The sequence below is a fragment of the Heptranchias perlo genome, chromosome 22 (genome assembly GCF_035084215.1).
Source record: "Heptranchias perlo isolate sHepPer1 chromosome 22, sHepPer1.hap1, whole genome shotgun sequence".
Taxonomy (NCBI): Eukaryota; Metazoa; Chordata; class Chondrichthyes; order Hexanchiformes; family Hexanchidae; genus Heptranchias; species Heptranchias perlo.
In genome coordinates this window covers 37,450,563-37,474,636 of record NC_090346.1, presented here as the reverse complement: position 1 = coordinate 37,474,636, position 24,074 = coordinate 37,450,563, and the positions used below count along the sequence as shown (strand labels likewise).

The 24,074-nt window shown below is 42.4% G+C and overlaps 1 protein-coding gene across 9 annotated transcripts in view; it reads right to left on the bottom strand.

Annotated features, from left to right (window-relative positions):
• The window catches only part of mapk8ip3 (mitogen-activated protein kinase 8 interacting protein 3), a 175,697-nt gene extending 156,964 nt beyond the window's left edge, over positions 1–18,733 (bottom strand). For all 9 annotated transcript variants that reach the window (XM_068003295.1, XM_068003299.1, XM_068003300.1 and 6 more), the window contains exon 1: positions 18,113–18,733. In XM_068003295.1, the coding sequence (XP_067859396.1) occupies positions 18,113–18,412 (300 nt within the window). In that variant the 5' untranslated portion in view covers positions 18,413–18,733. The remainder of the gene's footprint in view (positions 1–18,112) is intronic.
• Positions 18,734–24,074: the final 5,341 nt, after the last annotated feature.

Here is a 24,074-nt window from a genome sequence, read left to right as displayed (position 1 = left end):
AAATATCGTATTTCTTGATCATTAACCAAGTTCCACATGCTTCAAGCTTCAAGGTACTGTTGTCTGTAAAAACAATCTGGGCGTACCTGTAACTTGGCTACCTGGAAATTTTCCATTTGCATCTGTTCTGGATGCCAGTCAATCAGCTTCAAGCACTATTCAAATGGACATCTTTACAGTGAATGTTGGCAACCGTGGGGTGCACCTGATGTCCTCACCCAGCGCTGGCATGTGCATATCCAGCAGGCGTCATGGGATAGTGATCAGAAGTGGAAATCCTGCCCCCATCCCCCCACTCCCACAGTTTGAACGCCATCAACAAAAATAAATGGATTAATGTCTCTGCTGAAATAACAGAGTGGAATTTCAGAAAAACGCAGTTAAGCGGTTATGTGCTAGTATCTGACGATGTAATTCCAGGGATAAAAACAACATCATTTGATTTCTTGTGACTTGAGGAAATGCAAAACACCTGGTTATTTATTGAATTTTCCCTGTTTATCACTCTTCTCTCTTCCATTTCCTCCATCCCTAGGTTCAAAATCTGTTACACGTAAAAGTTGCATTTCCTTGCAGATTTCTCTGCGTCAGGCCTCTCTGCTAATGCCACCCTTGCATTTGTGCCAAGAAAAGGCACAAGAGTGGCCCAAGGTGGCTCGCCTACCTCTATTCCTGTGGCAAAAAAGCCTCCTCCAATAGGTCAGGAACCAGTCATCTGGGTAACCATAGTCACAAACCCATGTCTTGCAATTCATTGGTGCAATGCATCGGTCACAAATGTATTGACCATTACACTGCTTGGATCAGTGGGTTTATTTTAAAATCGACAATTTGAAATTAAAGTCTGAAATAATGAGGAAAAAATTGAAAAATAAATATTTTTTTTAAAATTGTATCATGCAATTATTTAATTTAGATGAGCAGTAGAATTTTATTTCTTAAAATGGTCTGTCATTGGTTCAGTACCACACTATGTAGTGTATTCACCCAAAGAGCTATCTGGAAGAGCCATCTGGAATGAAGACTGTGGTATTATGTAATTTTCTCATAATCGGCTGCAGTTTATCACTCAATAAATTTTTGGCAATTACTTCACAATCACTATTACTATTATGTTATACTTCAACTGCAGTCCCATATGCTCGGAGTTACAATTACTGTTTTTCATCCACTTTGGGTTCAACTCCAATACAAATATTAAAACTTAATATCAAACATTAACTTACAATAACATTTTAAACTCTGATTGGCGTTTTAACTGGAGAAATAATGAAATCTACATAAATGATTTTTGAAACAAATTCCCCTAAAGTTGGTTAATATTTGCTATGTCAATTAAATTAACATTGACCTATTAAATTAAAATGCAGCTAGATGCATATCTGGTTGTGAAGTGGATTGAATGTTACACATCATATAATCATAGGCACTCTGTAAGGGGTCTCCGAAAGGCTCAGTGAGTTTGTTTATCCAAGGAATTGCTGAGCAGAACAAACCAAAAAGTCCCAGGTTCAGTGCTCGGTTTACGACCTCGGCCAGGCTGACGCCTCAGCAGCCAATGGTTAAGCAGGGCAAAAAAACAGTAAGGCCCTCGCTCCAGATTACAATCCAGTGGTGCCACAGGAAATGCACTCCGTAACATCAGGGGAGAAAAGTATCAGACTTGGCAGTGGTGGATCCTCCACCCATTTGAATAACCTGCCAACATGTGTACTTCAGTAATGGTCACTTTTGGGATTCCAGCAAGGAAAGGAAGACAGTGACACTAGTCCTGTTTTGAACATAGGAAAACCAACATTGGAATACAAAAGATTAAAATTGCATTATGTTCTCCCAATATTTGCTCAATTATCTTTAAGTAACAGGGTGCGGTAGCATAGTGGTTATGTTACTGGACTAGTAATCCAGAGGCTGGGACTAAAATCCAGAGTCATGAGTTCAAATCCCGCCACGGCAGCTGGCGAATTTAAATTCAATTAATTAAAATAAAAATCTGGAATTAAAATACTAGTATTAGTAATGATGGCCATGAAACTACTGGATTGTCGTAAAAACCCATCTGGTTCACTAATGTCCTTTAGGGAAGGAAACTTGCCGTCCTTACCCAGTCTGGCCTATATGTGACTCCAGACCCACAGCAATGTGGTTGATTCTTAATTGCCCTCTGAAATGGCCGAGCAAGCCACTCAGTTGTAAAATCTCGCTACAAAAAATCATAATAAGAATAAAACCGGACGGACCACTAGGCACCGGACACGACAACGGCAAACCAAGCCCAGTCGACCCTGCAAGGTCCTCCTTACTAACATCTGGGGACTTGTGCCAAAATTGGGAGAGCTGTCCCACAGACTAGTCAAGCAACAGCCTGACATAGCCATTCTCACAGAATCATACCTTTCAGCCAACGTCCCAGACTCTTCCATCACCATCCCTGGGTATGTCCTGTCCCACTGGCAGGACAGACCCACCAGAGGTGGCGGTACAGTGATATACAGTCATGAGGGAGTGGCCCTGGGAGTCCTCAACATTGACTCTGGACCCCATGAAATCTCATGGCATCAGGTCAAACATGGGCAAGGAAACCTCCTGCTGATTACCACCTTCAGTCCTCCTCCATGTTGAACACCACTTGGAGGAAGCACTGAGGGTAGCAAGGGCACAAAATGTACTCTGGGTGGGGGACTTCAATGTCCATCACCAAGAGTGGCTCGGTAGCACCACTACTGACCGAGCTGGCCGAGTCCTGAAGGACATAGCTGCTAGACTGGGCCTGCGGCAGGTGGTGAGCGAACCAACACGAGGGAAAAACTTACTTGACCTCGTCCTCACCAATCTACCTGTCGCAAATGCATCTATCCATGACAGTATTGGTAGGAGTGACCACCACACAGTCCTCGTGGAGATGAAGTCCCGTCTTCGCACTGAGGACACCATCCAACGTGTTGTGTGGCACTACCACCGTGCTAAATGGGATAGATTCAGAACAGATCTAGCAGCTCAAAACTGGGCATCCATGAGGCGCTGTGGGCCAGCAGCAGCAGAATTGTATTCCAGCACAATCTGTAACCTCATGGCCTGGCATATTCCTCACTCTACCATTACCAACAAGCCAGGGGATCAACCCTGGTTCAATGAGGAGTGCAGAAGAGCATGCCAGGAGCAGCACCAGGCGTACCTAAAAATGAGGTGCCAACCTGGTGAAGCTACAACTCAGGACTACATGCAGGCTAAACAGCGGAAGCAACATGCTATGGACAGAGCTAAGCGATTCCACAACCAACGGATCAGATCAAAGCTCTGCAGTCCTGCCACATCCGGTCGTGAATGGTGGTGGACAATTAAACAACTAACGGGAGGAGGAGGCTCTGCAAACATCCCCATCCTCAATGATGGTGGAGTCCAGCACGTGAGTGCAAAAGACAAGCATGAAGCGTTTGCAACCATCTTCAGCCAGAAGTGCCGAGTGGATGATCCATCTCGGCCTCCTCCCGATATCCCCACCATCACGGAAGCCAGTCTTCGGCCAATTCGATTCACTCCACGTGATATCAAGAAACGGCTAAGTGCACTGGATACAGCAAAGGCTATGGGCCCCGACAACATCCCAGCTGTAGTGCTGAAGACTTGTGCTCCAGAACTAGCTGCGCCTCTAGCCAAGCTGTTCCAGTACAGCTACAACACTGGCATCTACCCGACAATGTGGAAAATTGCCCAGGTATGTCCTGTCCATAAAAAGCAGGACAAATCCAATCCGGCCAATTACCGCCCCATCAGTCTACTCTCAATCATCAGCAAAGTGATGGAAGGTGTCGTCGACAGTGCTATCAAGCGGCACTTACTCACCAATAACCTGCTCACCGATGCTCAGTTTGGGTTCCGCCAGGACCACTCGGCACCAGACCTCATTACAGCCTTGGTCCAAACATGGACAAAAGAGCTGAATTCCAGGAGGTGAGGTGAGAGTGACTGCCCTTGACATCAAGGCAGCATTTGACAGAGTGTGGCATCAAGGAGCCCTAGTAAAATTGAAGTCAATGGGAATCAGCGGGAAAACTCTCCAGTGGCTGGAGTCATACCTAACACAAAGGAAGATGGTAGTGGTTGTTGGAGGCCAATCATCTCAGCCCCAGGACAGTGCTGCAGGAGTTCCTCAAGGCAGTGTCCTGGGCCCAACCATCTTCAGCTGCTTCATCAATGACCTTCCCTCCATCATAAGGTCAGAAATGGGGATGTTCGCTGATGACTGCACAGTGTTCAGTTCCATTCGCAACCCCTCAAATAATGAAGCAGTCCGAGCCCGCATGCAGCAAGACCTGGACAACATCCAGGCTTGGGCTCATAAGTGGCAAGTAACATTCGCACCAGATAAGTGCCAGGCAATGACCATCTCCAACAAGAGAGAGTCTAACCACCTCCCCTTGACATTCAACGGCATTACCATCGCCGAATCCCCCACCATCAACATCCTGGGGGTCACCATTGACCAGAAACTTAACTGGACCAGCCATATAAATACTGTGGCTACGAGAGCAGGTCAGAGGCTGGGTATTCTGCGGCAAGTGACTCACCTCCTGACTCCCCAAAGCCTTTCCACCATCTACAAGGCACAAGTCAGGAGTGTGATGGAATACTCTCCACTTGCTTGGATGAGTGCAGCTCCAACAACACCCAAGAAGCTCGACACCATCCAAGATAAAGCAGCCCGCTTGATTGGCACCCCATCCACCACCCTAAACATTCACTCCCTTCACCACCGGCGCACTGTGGCTGCAGTGTGCACCATCCACAGGATGCACTGCAGCAACTCGCCAAGGCTTCTTCGACAGCACCTCCCAAACCCGCGACCTCTACCACCTAGAAGGACAAGAGCAGCAAGCACATGGGAACAACACCACCTGCACGTTCCCCTCCAAGTCACACACCATCCCGACTTGAAAATATATCGCCGTTCCTTCATTGTCGCTGGGTCAAAATCCTGGAACTCCCTTCCTAACAGCACTGTGGGAGAACCGTCACCACACGGACTGCAGCGGTTCAAGAAGGCGGCTCACCACCACCTTCTCGAGGGCAATTAGGGATGGGCAATAAATGCTGGCCTCGCCAGCAATGCCCACATCTCGTGAACGAATAAAAAAAGAAATGGGCTACTTGGAAATTTTACCTGTACTTTGCTTGTGTCACAGTAGTCAGTTGTGAAGAATCCGAGGAAATGCAAAATTAGAGAGATGAATATCATGGCCTTTTTACATTATGAAAAATTGCGACAGAAAAAGACTAGCTAGTCCATCGAGTCTGTCCCTTTCAGCCATGTTGCAACCAGGAAACTCAGCCCCAATTTTCTCGACCCACCAGCAGCCAGGAAATTTCCTGGGAGAGGCAGAAAACCTGATTAAATAAACCCCAGCCCAATTCAGGGAAATTCCTCTCCGACCCCAAAGGCGATCAAAAACGAGTTCCAGGAGAGAACAATGACCATGAGGTACATCACCCAACATTCCACCTCTCTTTTGTACAAAGCGATAACAGCCTCCTGCAGAAACTCGTCCAGCTCCCTTTTGAAGGTTTGCAGCAAATCTGCACCCACTGCATGAGCCAGCAACCTATTCCAAAGGTCAATGACCCTCTGAGAATAGAAAAATCTCCTGACATCTAACCTAGTTCTATGCTTATGTAACTTGCACGCATGCTGCTTGTTGTCCCCAACTTATCTAATTTAAATCATCTGTCCATATATAAGCAGCATAGTCCCTTCATCATTTTAAATACTTCAATCAAGTCTCCCCGAAGTCTACGCTTTTCTAGAGGAAAAAGACCCTGAGCCTATTATGGTATCTAAGCATTTTTCAACAAGGTATTAACTCAGTGGCCCTTCTCTGAACCTTTTCCATGGCCTTTATACTCCCCACCATGTTCAGATTGTAAACGTTTTTGTCCTCAAGGGTTTGACATCTGCACAGATCTTTGTGTCATATATACTTTTTGCTCTTATCTGCATGGGGTAACTTAGCCATCAATATCTGCCATGGCATGAATGATCTCAATTAATGTTTACTTATCATCAATTAGACATTTTAGCCTTAAAGGGGCATGCACCTACGTTTTGACAGAATAATACTTTGTGTTTCAGATGGTATAGCAGGGTCACGTTTCCAAATATATGTTACCAGTGAGGAGCCCCACTGGCAGCCGTACATATCAGGAAATCACACGATGCCACAATTTCTGTTTAATTAAATTTAATGGACAGAAAATCATAGGCAGCCAACAAATGAGGCTCCCTGCCAGTAACATGAACTCAGAAAATCAAATTCTCCCAACTTAATTGACCTGACAATCCAAGTCAGCAGCCTGACCTGTAACTGGACCCAGCATTCTTTTCAAGAATCCACAACAGTTATACCTCTAACCTTAAAGGTTCATAGTGTATATTCTATTTTACCTGGTAAAATGCTAACTTAAAAATTAGTACATCCTCTCACTTAGTGTGAGGGCATTACAGGAAATTCGCTAGTACACCAAAAAAGTCCCGCATCTAGCACGTGTCTATCATATTCCTGACATCGCACTGTGTTATAGATGCAAAAGAACCTAAAAAAAAAGAACGGAAGTCATTTCATCCCAGGTTTCTCTGACGTGGAGCCTGACATTTACAAGCAATTTACTGGCCTCTAATTGGCCACAGCAATTTATGACCCACTACAATTACCCAGATTCCCACAGGGAATACTTTACAGTAGCCTTAAAGGCACAGACCAAGTTAGGGCTAAACATGACAACCATGCTCCAGACCCCAAGGTATGTGAGCAATGCCATGGGAGATTCTCTCATATAATTTTTTTAATGGACATATGGAAGTAATTTTGATTGTAATCTGATTTTAAGATTCTGATGACTATGATAAGCCAGGTTTGTTTTCATTGCTGATATTATCTGAACTCCTTAATGACATTAGTACTTTATGCTATATGCAGCCCTGATCTAGAGGATCTAACTCTTACACAGGTAGAGGTCGCAGTGAATGACCACTACTGCTCTGTCTGAAAGGCTCGAACTTCTTCACCATTTCCCACTTTTACACTAGCTTTCCATGGTCCTGACATTGGATCTGTAATATGCAACAAACTTTTTGATGCCTAGTCTGAGGCCTCCACTGATGCTGTTAGGTACACGAGAACAATCCAGGGGTGACTGACCAATTTTCCCTTCCTCCTTGTGAATGGCAACCTGATTTCATCTCTCATCCATTCAGTAACTCCCCACAGTGATATCTCTGATATCAAGATCTGAGTGAATTGTTTGGGGGGTGAGGGAAGGGGATCAAATCTGTGTCCCAATACACCAGAGTTCCACTGAACTACGCCACATTGAAGGGCCTTTTTTCTTCGTTTTGTTATGGGGTTACAGCGCATAACACCTTCAATTAATATTTGAGATTGCCAGTAGCTGTAATTTTATGTGCCAATAATGTAGGAATGAGAGCCTCCAGATTAAAGCTGCAATAACGCAAACTGTTTCCAGATTCTTTAGCGAATCCATTTCACGTACACCCTTCATATTGACAACCGTTCTGATTTCAAAATGATTTTCCAGTTACATACAGCCACCTTTCTCAATAAGAACCATTAGTCAGAGCTATAAAGGTACATCTCAAGCATCTAATCAACAAGTTATTAAATATTTATACTGAAATATAAAACTTTCAAATTACAGTCTACCTGAATATGTAAAAACTTTTATAAGTCTCAAAAAACATCAAATGTACCACTTTGCCTTCTTACCAGCGCAAAGACTATCAAATATAGTGTGCTTTGTCGTACACACCAGGGTCCCCTGATAAGACGCTCCACATAGTGACACTACAGAAAATCGGGGAACTACTAGAGCTACTGGGCTCTCTGAACTCATTGAGAGTCCACTTCCCACTGCCAGAACTAAAAGGCACTCTGAATGAGGGGGATAATTTTAACTTAACTTGTATAGAACCTTGGTTTGACCACACTTGGAGTACTGTGCACAGTTCTGGTCTCCACATTATAGAAAGGATGTAGAGGCACTGGAGAGGGTGCAAAAAAGATTCACAAGGACGATACCAGAACTGAGAGGATGTACTTATCAGGAAAGGCTGAACAGGCTGGGGCTCTTTTCTCTAGAAAAGATAAGGCTGCGAGGTGACCGGATAGAGGTCTTTAAGATAATGAAAGGGTTTGTTAGGGTAGAGAAAATGTTTCCACTTGTGAGGGAAGCCAAAGTTAGAGGTCATAAATATAAAATAGTTGCTAATAAATCCAATAAGGAATTCAAAAGAAACTTCTTTACACAAAGAATAGTAAGAATGTGGAACGTGCTACCACAAGGAATAATCAAGGCAAATAGCATAGATGCATTTAAGGGGAAGCTAGATAAGCACGAGGGAAAAGGTAATAGAAGGATATGCTGATAGGGTTAGATGAAGTAGTGAGGGAGGAGGCTTGTGTGGAGCATAAACACTGGCATAGACCAGTTGGGCTGAATGGCCTGTTTCTGTGCTGTAGTTTCGATGCAACTCGCCAGGTGGGAAACCCATAGGATCGGGTGGAACGTCGGTTTTACACCTCACCCAATATTACTCTGCGTTGACTTCAGTGAGAATAATATCGGGCGGAGTGTAAAACTAGTGCTGCACCCGATCCAGTCAGTTTCCCAATGTGCGGGTTAGGTTAAAATTGCCCCTTGGCACTCTGCAAGTGATAATCTTTCCTCATAACAGACAGAATTTGTAAGATACACCATCGTCATTCTTCCACGCCATCCTTCATCATCGCTGAGTCAAAATCCTCCCTCACTACAGGAACTCCCTACCTAACAGCACTGTGGGAGAACCTTCACCACACGGACTGCAGCAGTTCATCACCACCTTCTCAAGGGCAATTAGGGATGGGTAATAAATGCTGGCCTTGCCAGCGACGCCCACATCCCATGAATGAATAAAAAAAGTGACATATTCTTTGACCTGTATAAGTGACAACTGTTTTATTGGGTGTTTTAAGTTTTGATATGAAACAATGTGTGAGGCCGGTGCCCCACAAGGGACAGTTCACTCAAGTTAGCTACTGTGTTTATTAATTGTCCAAACTAACTGTTGGTGTGCGACGGGGCTCCAGTGTATGTGGCTGGAAAAGTTTTATCCTCCATTTTTTCCCACCCATGTACCACATAAAACATAAATGAAGATTATTTAAAAAAAAACAAAAATTACACAGCATGATGACGCAGCCTGTTGCAGCTCTGAAATTCAGTTCCACAGAGTCTTATGATGTAGATTTGTGGAATTGGCAACAAAGTAAGATACTGATCTCCATGGGGTAATCACAAAAAGATGGCCACTGGATATCAGCCACATTCCCACGGGGAAGAAAGGTTAAGAACCAATCAGCTGTACATTTCTATAGCTGATTATTCTAAACGTGAATTACACCAATGCAAAGAACAACGGAACACTTTTTAAATTTGGAAAATGTTTTGAGTAAACTAAAACTCTATTTATCACTTGATTTGGGTACAGATATGCCAGTGCAACCCTCAAAGACTTTTATAAGATTGGTTTCAGAAAGGATCCTGTTTCATAAAGTGAACAGCTTCAGCTTATAACACCATAACAGTCCAAAAACTGGATTCACATCAATGCAGCCTCCTTCAAAAGGGTACAGTCATCCCACTGGGGGAAAGGGGAGCAATCTTGCTGATAGCTTAGAACAGAACAGCCTATACGGTTACCAATAGTGACAGCAGTAATTGTTTTTGGACTGCATGTTTGAATTTATATTTTTCAATAATGCTACTTTTGCAGAGTTTCAAGAGGGGGCGGTTCCTCATGTTGACGTTTACGTGTACAGAATCCAATGTTACAATTTATCAAAACACAAAGACACATAACAGATCCTCGGGTAATTAAATCTGACAATGCACTTTCTAAGGTACCGAGGAGACAGTATATCTCCTTCTGCATCATCCACTTTTCTGCATGAACAGCTACACAGGCTCTCACTGAGCTCCAACATCCCAATCAACAAGGACAGAGCATAACACTGAACAAAATTCAACAACCATCTTAAACACAAAGATGAAATTTCTGATAGCACGTGTCTCACATGAATATAGAGTTCAGCCTTCCTGGTTTTTGCACAAGACAAGATTACATTACAATTGCCCCTTTATTCTTCCAACGAGCAAGTTGAGACACAGCTGTGGCTTCACTCCATGCAAGTTTTGCAGGAGCAAACTGCCACCGTCTCACTCCTCTTGGTATCCCTGGTCTAGGAATGAAGCCAGAATATTTTTTTTGGGGGGGGGGGGGGGGGGGGAAAGAGGGGAGAAGGATGTTACACATCCCCTATTATTCTTTCCATAAGACCATAAGAGATAGGAGCAGGAGTAGGCCATTCAGCCCCTCGAGCCTGCTCCACCATTCGATGAGATCATGGCTGATCCGGTTTTTACCTCAACTCCACTTTCCCACCCTTTCCCCATATCCTTTGACTCACTTGCTGATTAAAAATTTGTCTAACTCAGCCTTGAATATATTCAATGACTCAGCCTCCACAGCTTTTTGGGGTAAAGAATTCCAAAGATTCAATACCCTCTGGGAGAAGAAATTCCTCCTCATTTCCGTCTTAAATGGGTGACACCTTATCTTGAGACCATGCCCCCTAGCTTTAGATTCCCCCATGAGGAGTAACATCCTCTCAGCATCTACCCTATCGAGTCCCTTCAGAATCTTGTATGTTTCAATAAGATCTCCTCTCATTCTTCTAAACTCCAATGAGTATGGACCCAGCCTGTTCAATCTTTCCTCATAAGACAACTCTTCCATACCCAGAATCTTTCCATGCCCTCTGTTTTCTAAGGGCATCACCTCCGTGAACTCTCATTCAATAAACAGACCACCAGCCCACTGATGAAGAGGAGGTGACTGTGATGACTGAGGTAACTTTCTTGTTATGAGTAGTCTGTTTGCCACACTTTATTTCCACATCGGTAATTTGTAGAGAAATAGTAAAGCACTCCTGACACACAATTTCTTACGTCATTTTAATTCCAGCAAAACATTTCCAATTTCTCATGTTATTACCCTGAATTTATTGCAGGTTACAATACAAATTATAGGAATCATGCAGAAATTGACTGTACATCTTGGGCTGTAAACGTGGTAAAGTGTCTAATTTGGTTTTAAAATAAAATGATTCACAATGCAGTTCCAAAATTTCGGTGTGTAAATTCACTATGGTTTGATATTCAGCCATACAAACCAGGAAGATCTGGGTTCAATCCCAGCTCTGTGTTGAGTTAGTTGATTGCAGCTGTGGGTACAATTACTGAAAAACATGCATTTATAAATGATAGTGAGGGAAGGATCAGGCTCCGTTTGCGATTCCCCCCATTGTTAAATAGCTAAACACACTTAGCACACACAAGATCTGTTTTTTTTGTAAAGCACACAAGGACTGCTAGGCCCCAGAAGTATACTTCAGTATGAATTATGACTTGTAGATCATTTTACTTGCTTTAAGAAGCACAGTTACGGTCATCTGAACATGTCATTAGTTCATCTGAAGCTAACTGATAAACCTTTAAAGATGGCCCCACTTATGCTAAGAAAACAGAAAAACACTTTAATTTGCATACCGATCTTAGCAAATAAAATTCTGCGATGTTTAGAGTTCGTTTAATTTTCGTACCAACAAAATTCATAACCAATATTTCAGAACTTAATTCAGTTGGACTCAATTCTATGGAACAGCAACTCCAACTATTTATATTTTACCACACTGAGATAACCACCCAAACCAGCAACAATCCGAGCCCATCCAATACACAGACCAACACTGCTACAGCTGGAAAGAGAATCTAGAGCATGAGGGGAAGTCAAGCTGTAATACAGGATGCATAAGAAGGAACTGAGCTGTGATATATGATGATTGAGGTATATTCAATCTGTAATATGCGAGAGGAGCCAAGAGCTTAGTGCTGTACCTTACCTGGCAGAATACAGGATACATATAGGGGAGCCAAGCTGTGATACAGGACATATGAGGGAGATACAACCTGTAACACCAAATATATGAGAGGTGTAGAGCTCTAGTACAGAATGTATGACCTAGTGTGGACACGTAATACTGAATGCATGATCTAGCATGGAGCAATAATGTAGAACGGTTCATTAATGCTGTACACATGATATTAAAAAATGCACCTCATTGATCTGACTGGAATAGCTCCCACACTCCTATGTCATCCATTGTGTTTACATGTGTTTATAAAAATAAGTGTTTTAAAATTTATTTTATTTTCCTATTTATACCCTCCCCCCGCTTTCATTGCTAATCATAGCGTAGTTTTACCAGCCTAACTACAAAACTGCTACGACTCTTTTTAGGGGCTCAGATGATCATGCTCAATAAAACTGTTGTTAATAACACAGGCGATGCCCGACTAGAGTCCCAGAGGGTGTGATCCAGGGATGCGCAATTAGTCTTTGGTGATGTTCGCTAAGCAAAATTAGAGTAAATGTGTTTAAGGTCTGGCATCATTCTTCATTACAATAATCCAGTGCTCCAGCAAAAGAAAGATATTTTTTAGGAACTATTCACTGCCCTTAAAGCAGCTGAAGCTTTTACTTTTGGGTCAATTTTTGGGCTCATCATGATGAACGATGTCATTGCTAGGGAACAAAAATGTTTTGATGCCCAAAGTTAAGCACTGACAGAGAAATGCAGCATGAGTAACATATAAACTTACCTTTACTCTGATCCAACAGCGTGCCATAATTCAAACCTCAGAAGAACATCTCTTCACTGCACCAGTGTGAATTTCACCATTTCAGCCATCCTGCTGGCCTTACCAATATGGTGCAAATTTGTGTTGCAATATTAGCATTTTTTGCTATGAACTGATTATAAACAATTACATTTCTATAGGGCCATTAAAGCCAAAAGAGGGGAAATGTTCATCCCATCAACTCAGGCTGGATTAATCCCAGCTTCAGAGATGAAAATTACAAGATCATAAAACAATTACAGATGAGGAAGGCCATTCAGCCTATCTTAATTTATCAATCGAAAAAGACCCTATATCCCCCCCCATTTTAGTATCTAATTGGTTTTTTTTAAAAGTTTCCAAGGTTTTTACTTCCACTACTTTACCTGGAAGTCAATTCCAAGTGTTGATCACTCTTTGTGAAGAACGTCCTAATATCAGTCTCAAATTTACCTTTTACTAGTTTGAACCTGTTTCTCCTTTATCCTACTCACAATTTAGTTTACTGTAATCCAGATTTACCTTTTCCATTCCTTTAACAATTTTATATATCACTATAAGATCACTCTCAGATGCCTCCTCTCTAGGCTGAAAACCCCAACTTTCTCCAATCTTTCCTCATAACTCAGTCTCTGACACTAGGGACCAGCGTTTGGCCTTTCTCTGCATCACCTCCAACGCTTGAATGTCTCCTTTGATTTTTGGCAACCAAAACTGTGCTCAAGGTGTAGTCTGACCACAGTGTTGTACAGTTTGATTGCAACTTTCTCTGACTTATATTTTTCTGTGGCTACATAGTTCAATGTTCTATTGGCTTTGTTGATTGCTTCTCTGTATAAGTTGGACATGTTAATTGTAGAATCTATTAAGACTCCTACATCTCGATGGAGTACTTGTGTCACCCATTTTTCCTATCTATGTACAGTACTTAACACTAGTCAGCATTAAATTAAATCTACATTATTCTGACCACATATATATTTTGTCCAACTCATTCTGTAATTTTTGAGCTGCCTCCTTCGATTCCACTCCCCTCAAAATGCAGTGTATCAGCGCATCCCTTTAGTTGAGATTTTGCAAACCAAATGTAAGAATGAACAGAAACTCTAAAAATTAAGTAACTCAAAAGTTTTCTTTTATGACCAGCTCATTGAAATCCATTGCAGGTCAATGTTTCTGGACATCCAGCTACTTGTACACTCCTGGTGGAGGCCATTCATCCTACCTTGCAGCAAGATATACAACTGACATGATCTCACAGCTAATCTATCTCAATACACAGTCTTATCTCATATTCCAAATAACTGCACCTTTTAATAAACTAAAAAAACTTACTTAATACAGTACTAATATTTATCATTTTGTTTTCTCATAAGAAATAGTACTAAATACTGTATTAAACAGTCTGGCCATATAGTGTGCTAATGCACAGACCTGCTACACTAGGTACGATGATGGTGGTTATTCCCTCCTGGTTCCCCACAGTTTCAGACCTCAGCCAGGCTGCCTGCAAAAGCAGTGAACAGACACAAGTGTTCTTCAAATCAAGGCCGTAACTTTGGCGGAAGATCCACGGCAAACCCTGGAAAAACGATCGGGAGAACCCCAGTGGAAATTCAACCCAAACATGTTTTACCCAATCCCTAAGTGAGGGGACAAAAAAATCAAAGGGGGAGTAACCCATGCCACTTTCATGCTGCTCCTAGCGGTCAGGTTTAAAGCAGAGGATAAGGATCAGGTTGGTTAAGTGCTATGTGACATGGGGAACTCAAGTAGATATTTTGAAACAAAAATATAATATAGACAATTGCAATTTTGCAATGAGGATTTTTAACCCCAAATAAAATTACTGACCACTTTTCCTTTTCATTTATCAAGTTCCCTTAGATTCTTAAGATTTATACCTATAAACAGAAAGAAAACAAATTATTGCCATTGTTATGACATAATATATATGATATCCTTAAAGCATTACAGGAAATGTTATCTCAGACTAAAATGTCAGATAAACTCAAGTCCTACTAAATTTCTATTTCCATACAGAAATGCTTCTGCAGTCCTCGATGGCTTAAATGTTCTGAATTCTTCCAGAATCCATAGGCCAGGGACAATTTCAATATGGCTTCCATGGCTACCTGCTAGCAGATCCACGTTTCTACAGATTCCATGGGGCTGGAATGGAGAGGGTAATTTTCTGGGCATGTTGGCGGCGAGCAACCTCATCTACTGCTGCCACATATTGGAAAGTCACAGCTGCACTGCGCGTTATCTTCTGTCCATTGAACTCAAAGGATGACAAATCATGGCAGGGCATCCACAATTTTCCGATATGCACTGGCCACATGCAAGGTTTCCCATCACCACACTTGGAAAATTACCCCATAGTCGATATTGCTATCCATGGCAGTTTCTAATTAACCGATGGGCCAAATTTTTCCAGCTTTTTAAAAAAGATTCCTCCTCATTTCTCCTAATAGCAACAACCCATGTTGCAATGCCTTTCCTTGGGTATCCTTTCGGTGTGACCCAAAACAGTAATTGTAGGCAAGCTATTTAGCCATCGTGGGTCAGTGGGTAGCAGTCTTGCCTCGGAGTCAGAAGGCTGTGGGTTCAAGTCCCACTCCAGAGACTTCAGCACAAAATCTAGGCTGACATACCAGTGCAGTACTGATGGAGTGCTGCACGGTCAGAGATGCCATCTTTCAAATGAGATGTTAAACCCAGGCTTCCCCTGCCCTGTCCAGTGGACATATAAGATCCCATGGCACTATTTCGAAGAAGAGCAGTGGAGTGTTCCCCGGTGTCCCGGCCAATATTTATCCCTCAACTAACATCACTAAAACAGAGTACAGTAAATGGTCATTATTGGAACAGGAGTAGCCCATACGGCCCCTCGAACTTGATCCGCCATTCAATAAGATCATGGCTGATCTTCTACCTCAACTCCACTTTCCCATCCTATCCCCCACCCCTTGATTCCCTTAGAATCCAAAAATCTATCGATCTCAATCTTGAATATACTCAACAACTGAGTATCCACTGACCTCTGGGGTAGAGAATTCCAAAGATTCACGACCCTCTGAGTGAAGAAATTTTTCCTCATCACAGTTTAAATGGCCGACCCCTTATCCTGAGACTATGACCCCTAGTTCTAGACTCTACAGCCAGGGGAAGCAACCTCACGGTATCTACCCTGTCAGGTCCTCTAAGAATTTAATATGTTTCAATGGGATCAGCTCTCATTCTTCTAAATTCCAGAGAATATAGGCCCATTCTACATAATCTCTCCTCCTAGGACAACCTTCTCATCCCAGGAATCAATCTAGTGAACCTTCATTGCACCCCCAAGGCAAGTATATCCTTCCTTAAGGAGACCAAAACTGTACACACTACTCCAGGTGTGGTCTCACCAGAGCACTTTACAATTGCAGCAAGACCTCCTTACTCTTATACTCCAACCGCCCCCCACCCCAACCCCCTGCAATAAAGGCTAACACACCATTTGCCTTCCTAACTGTTTGCTGTACCTGCATGTTAACTTTTTGTGATTCGTTTTGTGATTATCATACTGCATTTAGTGGGATCTTGCTGTGTGCAAATTGGGTGCCACGTTTCCTACATTACAACAGCGACTACACATCAAAAAAGTACTTAATTGGCTGTAAAGTACTTTGAGACATCCTGAAGTTGTGAAAGGCACTATATAAATGCAAGTCTATCTTTCTTTTTTTTCTTTCTATTGGGGGCGGCATCTCAACTGGAGCCTAATCATATCCTCACCCAGTGCCAAACTTCAGTAGAGGTCATTGAACAGTGATCAGGAATGGAAATTAGATAATATTCCCCTTCCTTGGCCTGGGGACACTGAAGCCAACTGTATAACCCGCACTACTGTTTCAGCCAAGATCAGCTGACTCAGCACAAGATGGGGATCAAGCCTCGAACCTTCCTGCTCCGTAAGATTCAGTATCACATCGCGCAGTGCATTTACCCAGAGGGCAATTGGGGAGCCAGAAGTTATTTACTTTTACGTTTCCTGATGATTTTTTCTGCTCATCAAGTTGAGTAACATCAGACCTGGGGAATAGATCTCATCACCATTTTGGAATCCAGAAACAGCCTCAAACTCTCCAGGTTCAGGCACAGCATGTTCAACAACGGTTTCTGTGGCTGTTTCTATGTTGCTGACGTTTTTAGGTTCTAAAGAGCTGAAATGTATTCAGTATGGCTTCTTAACAACTGTTTCTACATTACTGAGAGTGTAACAGTCTGCATTCTTCCAGATTATATTAGGCTAAATATATTCATTGTGGCTCCTTGCGGTTGTTTCTGCCAAACTGAAGGCCTACATATTCCTAAAGTCTACTGGACTAAATCTATTCAACATGGATCCTAAAGTGAAGGCCCACACCCTTCCATACTCTAAAGATCTGGAGCATACTCAACATGGCTCCCTATGTTTTTTCCACCTTACTGAACCCACCCTCATTTGACTCAACTGCCACCTCAACAACCACTGATCAGACACCAAGATCAATGCAGAAATCTGAGAAAAACAGTGGCAATTATTTTTACTGCAGGCTGGCCACTACATTTTATCAGAGTTCTACTACAGCACTGAGCTCAAGTCACAGAGCTGGGCACCTCTAGTTAGAAGCCAAACATCAAACAAAAACAGATTTAGGTAGCTGCCTAAACATATATATCAGATGTAGATACAGCAAAGTCGATTACAAAGGCTAGCTGGATGGAAACATCGACACAACTCTACATAGAAGGATTGGTCTCACCAAATTACTAACACTGGCCTAAAATGGCAACATTTATTTAGATTTGGCCAATAATCTAGCAAAAGAGTTTTATGTCAGCATCATTATATTCAGTTGATGAAATGAACTTCCAATCTTGGCGAAGACATTTTCCAATTGGTTAACCCAGGGCTACAATAACAAAATCCCGACACCGAGGCTGATGTTGTTAAACTGCTCAACATGGATATTGATACAAACCAAAGATCAAACACTTCTGAACACACACACACACACACAATTCAGACATGATAAAAATGCTACATATACAAACATGTTACATGAACATCCAGACATTTAAAAGGTAAATATTTAAATGTTAGTGGGGGAAACTGAAATATTTTAATTAGATAAATATTAATAAAGTGTAAACAATATTTAAATAAATCGATAGACTGAAACGCAGTATCATTAAATTACCACACTTCAATTGATACAGTCGATGATGAACAGATGATAAATGAGAGGCTGGGTAAAATTGATAATTTGATGTTTACCAATTACTCACTTACCTCCTCTGCTTGCTTCCTGAGTGATTTCTCTCTCTCGTACTGGGTAAGGAGCTGCTCGTTGTCTTCTCTGAGCAGCTCCAGCTCCACTTCGTGCTCCTGATTCTCGTTGAAGACCGAGTCCAGGTTCTCCAGCACGTTCACCACTAGCGGCATCAGCTCCTTCACCACCTCCTCGTCGTACTTGTGGATGAGCCGCTCGAACTCGCGGTAGATGCTGTTGGCGAGGCCGGAGACCCGCTCGGACATGACGGACACGGAGCAGTCATCCTGGTAAGCCACCCCATCGTCCAGCTCCATCATCTCTACGGAAACAACGGGGGCGTGGAAGGAGGGGGGGGGGGATGGGGGTGAAGGAAGGCGAAAACCAAACACGCCGATGCGCTCGGGATCTGGGATGGGGAAATAAGCAGTCAGGGGGTGGAAGTGCACCAGTGCAGATTTAATGCATTCCCCCCCCCTCCCCTTGCAGGGGCTCGGAAGCTGCCTGGTGCAAATGAGAGGTGAGGGGGCGGGCGGGTTTCGTGCAAAGTTGGGGGGTGGTGGGGGAATTGTTGTCTCCTCTCTGCAAACAATAGCGGTCCCTCCCTGCGCCCTTGGATCTACATCTCCAGCCCCACAGGCTCAGGCTGCTGTCATCTGTGCCGATCTGACGTCAGGAAGGACTGTCTGCATTGTGGGAAGCGGGATAGCAACCAACCAACTTCCTTCCCTCCCATCCCCATCCCTCCCTCCCTCCCTCCACCGCAACCAGCATTTTACTGCAACCCAGCACCTGTCACAGGCTAGGATGCAAACTGTGCTCCTGCCTCTCCTGTCACTGGGATGCTCTCTTTATCATCGTTACTATTTAAGACAACAATAACTTTTGGGGGAATCTGTGCACAGTTGTGGTCTCCATATTATAAAAAAAAAGGATATGGGAGGCACCAGAGTTGGTGCATTAAAAAAAATAGATTTACAAGGATGATATCAGAACTGAGAGGTTTATACCCATCAGGAAGGATTGAACAGGCTGGGGATCTTTTCTCTAGAAAAGTGAAGGCCAAGGGGTGACCTGTTATAGGTCTTTAAGATTATTAAAGGGTTTGATAGGGCAGGCGTAGAGAAGATGTTTCCACTTGTGGGGAGATCAAAATTAGAGACCATAAATATAATATAGTCACCAATAAATCCAATAGGGAATTCAGGAGAAACTTCTTCACCAGAGAGTGATTAGAATGTGGAACTCGCTACCTCAAGGAGTAGTTCAGGTGAATGGTATAGGTGCATTTAAGGGGATGCTATGATAAACACTTGGGGAAGAAAGGAATAGAAGGATATGTCGATAGAGTGAGATGAAGTAAATAGAGTGGGAGGAGGCCCGTGTGGAGCACAAACACTGGTACAGGCTGAGCTCATTGGGCTGGATGGCCTGTTTCTGTGCTGTAAATTCTATGTAAGATCACTGCTGCTGCGGGGGGGGGGGGCAGAGGGAGGGACTGCACCGTCTAGAGCTGCAACAGCAATATGACAAAAATTAAATATATTCTCCAAAAAAAATACTGCCAACGCTGAGATTGGAACGATGTTTACTTTTGATTCACATTAGCTAAAGGCTAGGCCCCAACCAGAGTCTCTTGTTTAAAAAATAGAAAGATCAGTATTTTCTATTAATAAATTCAAAGTAATTAAACAACAAAATCAATTGTAGTCAGAAATTTCAAAATCCATCTCCATCACCAAAAACTGATAGCCACAAGTAAGCCATTCAGCCCATCGAACCCACTCTACTGTTTTATGAGCCTTGGGAGTTCTGTATTAATCTCAATTCCACACCCTTTCTACATATTCCTTATACCCATATTTCCCGAGTAACTGTCTATCTCATTTTTAAACACCGTAATTGCTTCTACACTTTGACCTTCTGGGGCAGTGCATTCACAATTTCACAACCCTTTGTGTGAAGAAATTTTTCCTGGATTCATTCTAGTTTACATTTTAAGAGTGTGTCCCCTTGTTCTGGATTCCCTACTAGAAGGATGTACTTTGTCAATTCCATTCATTATTTTGAACATCCCATTCAGATCACCTCTTAACCTGCTCTTCCCCAAGCTTACCCAGTTTCTCATCATAGCTAAGTCCCTTCATCCCAGGTGTTATCCCGGTGAACTGTTGGTGGACTCCTTACAATGCAAGTATGCCAGTATATTCTTCCTGAGATAAGGTGAAGTGTCCAAAACTGCACACAATATTCCAAATGAAGTCGGACCAATGCTATACATAACTGCAGCAGTTCTCTCTTGCTTTTATATTCTATATTCTTGTGATGAAGCCCAGCATCCTATTAGCCCTTTTGATTGCTTTTTGCACCTGGTTTTAAGATTTTTGCACCTCCAAAATCCCTTTATTGATTTACATTCCCCCTCCCTCAACCACCGCATCCCATTCAGTCTGCACTACTGTCTGTCATTATGTCTAAGGTGTACCTCACGTTTGTTATTTTGAACTGTATCTGCTATCAATCTGCCCACTTGCTTAATCTATGCCCTTTTACAATATTCTGCTCTTTTCTGCACAATTCACTATAGTGCATCTTAGTATCATCTGCAAATCTAGGTATTCCCCTCTATTCTCTAGAGGGGATGAGACCCCAGCTCTGCTCCCTGGGGGACATCATTTGTCACTTCCTGCCAAACCAAGAATGTCATTTTTATCCAAACCAATTTTCTACTCATCCCATAATGAGTTGCCTCCAATTCCATATGCCTTAATTTTAGCTTGTAATCTCTTCTGTGCAATTTTATCAAATGCATTCTGTAAATCAATTGATCCTCCTCTACCACCTGAATAATATTCCATCAAAAAACTATGCTCCATCTTTCACAAAACCATGTGGACCCTCCCTAAAGAAAGAAAGTATTTGCATTTATATCGCGCCTTTCATGACCTCAGAATGTCCCAAAGTGCTTTACAGCCAGTAAAGTACTTTTTGAAGTGTAGTCACTGTTGTAGTGTAGGAAATGCGGCAGCCAAATTGCACAGAGCAAGGTCCTACAAACTCTTGAGATAATGACCAGATAATCTGTTTTCCTTTAGTGATGTTAGTTGAGGGATAAATATTGGCCAGGTCACTGAGGGCAACTCCCCTACTCTTCTTCGAATAGTGCCATGGGATCTTCTGTGTCCACCTGAGAAGACAGACATCTCATACGAAAGACAGCACCTCCAACACTGCAGCACTCCTTCAGTACTGCACTGAAATGTCAGCCTGGATTATGTGCTCAAGTTTCTGGAGTGTGACTGGAGTAAGCCCTTCCGACTAAGAGGTGAGTGTGCTACCACTGAGCCAAAGCATCAATTTATACTTTTCCAAGTGTCTACTTATTCTATCCCTGATAATGAATTCTAGTAATTTCCCACTACTGTTGTTAAACTCACTGACCTGTAATTACCTGGTTTGTCCCTTGCTTTTTGAATCACTGCCACAGTCCCCAGATCCAGTAAGATTTTGAAGATTATAATTAATATCTCCAAAATTTCTTTGCCTATTTCTCTTAATACACTTAGGTCGAAACCATTTGTGCCTGAGACCTTACTTTCATTCTCATTAGTTTATTAATTGCAAGTTTTCTGATTATACTAATCCCTGTAAATTTCTCTCCTCATCTAATCTCCCGTACCTCTGATATCACTTCCTCCTTTTCCACTGTGGAGATGAAAGCAAAGTATTTAAATAGCAGTTCTGCATGTCATTATTCTCTACTATTATCATATCTAAATCTGTTTTTCATGGGCTCAATTTACTTTTTCTTAGGGTAATGCAACTCACTCATGAAAACATAACTTTGCACAATCTGATTCCTGTGAGATTCTCAGTGTTCAAACTGTCACATAGCAGGAAAGTTCGTGAGATTACTCCTTCTACCACATTCTGCCTGCATTTTCTTAATGCCGTTCAAGTCATTTAAATAGCACTGATCAGCAGAATGCAACTGGTCTAGGAGCAATTTTGAAATAGCATGGAGCATAAATGATGAAGGAAATGCTGTATTTTTCAAATGCACCCTTGAGGTTCTGGTGCAGGGAGTGAGAGAACACTGAGACATAATTTATGAGACAGAGTGGTACCCCGGGTTCACCAGCCATGACAGGAAAAAGCTGAGAAAGTGAATGCTGTGTCACCAACCTGCCAGACCTGGGAGGATGCCTTCAAAAAGAGGTCAGACCTGAAGAAACCCACATGGAAAATAATTAATATTAATGCACAGGAAATAAATGGAGTTGGAAGGAAATAATCCTTGACAAATATCACCATGACCTGCATATCCCTCAAAAACACTATAAAGAAGTTAGCAGCTTCCATGATGCTATGAGATGACCGAGGGATTCAATCATTGACACGTATGTGAAGAATTACTACAAGATGGAAACCGGAAAGGAAGGAGTAGACTACTATGCTAAATTTACATTAATCAATCTGAAAATCAAGAATTTAGAAAGACCGTTTAATCAGTCAAGGTTTGTAAATTAATTTAGCAAGATGATGCTATTGAAGTGTTCAGCCAGAACTGTCATTTTAAAAGTTGCACTCTGATTTCTATGCACTCCAGCAGTTTACACCCTTTTTACATGGGATTTACACCAATCACTAATCCAATGGGTTTGCAAACAAGCTGACGCAGGAAACCCTCAGAAATATTTCATCTGACCACCGGTGAGTGCAAAACTTTTTTCATTGGCAGAACAGCCACTCCATAGAAATTATCCCCATATCAGGGCTCAATTATATATTCCTTAATGTTCTTGAATACTTGAATAGTATCTTCCATGAGCCTTCACTTCTCTGCATTAAATGAGAAAATGTTTAGCAGAGATGTCAATCATTCCATTTTTATGTGAAAATGGAAAACCAGTAGCCTTCTTGTTGTTTCACCATTGCCATTGGTCTTTTCCTGGTTTCTGCTGAGTACAGTAAATTAATTACACAGTACAGCTGGAGTATATTGCTTTTATTTGTACAGTAGTATTGCAATGAATGAGGGAGATTTTCCTTTTTAATGCTTAGGCATAGAACAATGCACGGATAATCAGGCATGGAGATCACACGCCCAGAACACAGCCAGCCTAATTTTCCATGCATTAATTGTTGGCTGCATTATGAGCTTGCGATCCTCCAAGCCCGATTTTCCTATATGCACTTTGCCACGTGATGCTTTATGCCCAAAAACTAAAGCAGAATATCTGCCCCAGTGTGTCCAACCTGATGTGACAGCCAGCTTTCCCCTTGTGCCCATTGCATGAATGCAGCATGGGATACCTAGCCCACTATTCCACAATAATTTCCTAATGTAATGAGTCGGTGTGATGACTGGCTGCAAGCTATCCAAGTGAGCCTCTTAGGATTCCAATGGCATGAAACACCCATGGGTGTAATTCATATGTGCTTTTTGACTACTACACACTTACATCTTTTGGGTGTGCAACATTCTGAGCATAGAATAATGGTCATCTATGAAGTCTGTGAATCTTCGCCTTTAAGGTTATTTACGTTATGAACTGCCCTCTGCTGTTCCTGCTGGTCCTTCTCGGCCAAATGTCTGCTAGTAGCACACTAAATCCAATCCCCATGATGTCCTAAATGGAGACAGGCTATTTTCACAGAAATTCAGTTGTTGTTCTGCTATCAATTAATCGAAGAAACTGTAGACGCTGCTGTAATACCAGTTTTAAATGTGTACGTTAAATGCACCAGAGTACGAGGTATGGAATGGTGCTCAGTCATAGAATCATAGAATCATAGACATTTACAGCACAGAAGGAGGCCATTCAGTCCATTGTGTCTGTGCCAGAAAAAGAGCCATCCAGCCTAATCCCATTTTCCAGCTCTTGGTCCGTAGCCTTGTAGGTTACGGCACTTCAAGTGCACATGCAAGCACCTTCTAAATGCGATGAGGGTTTCTGCCTCTACCACCCTTTCAGGCAG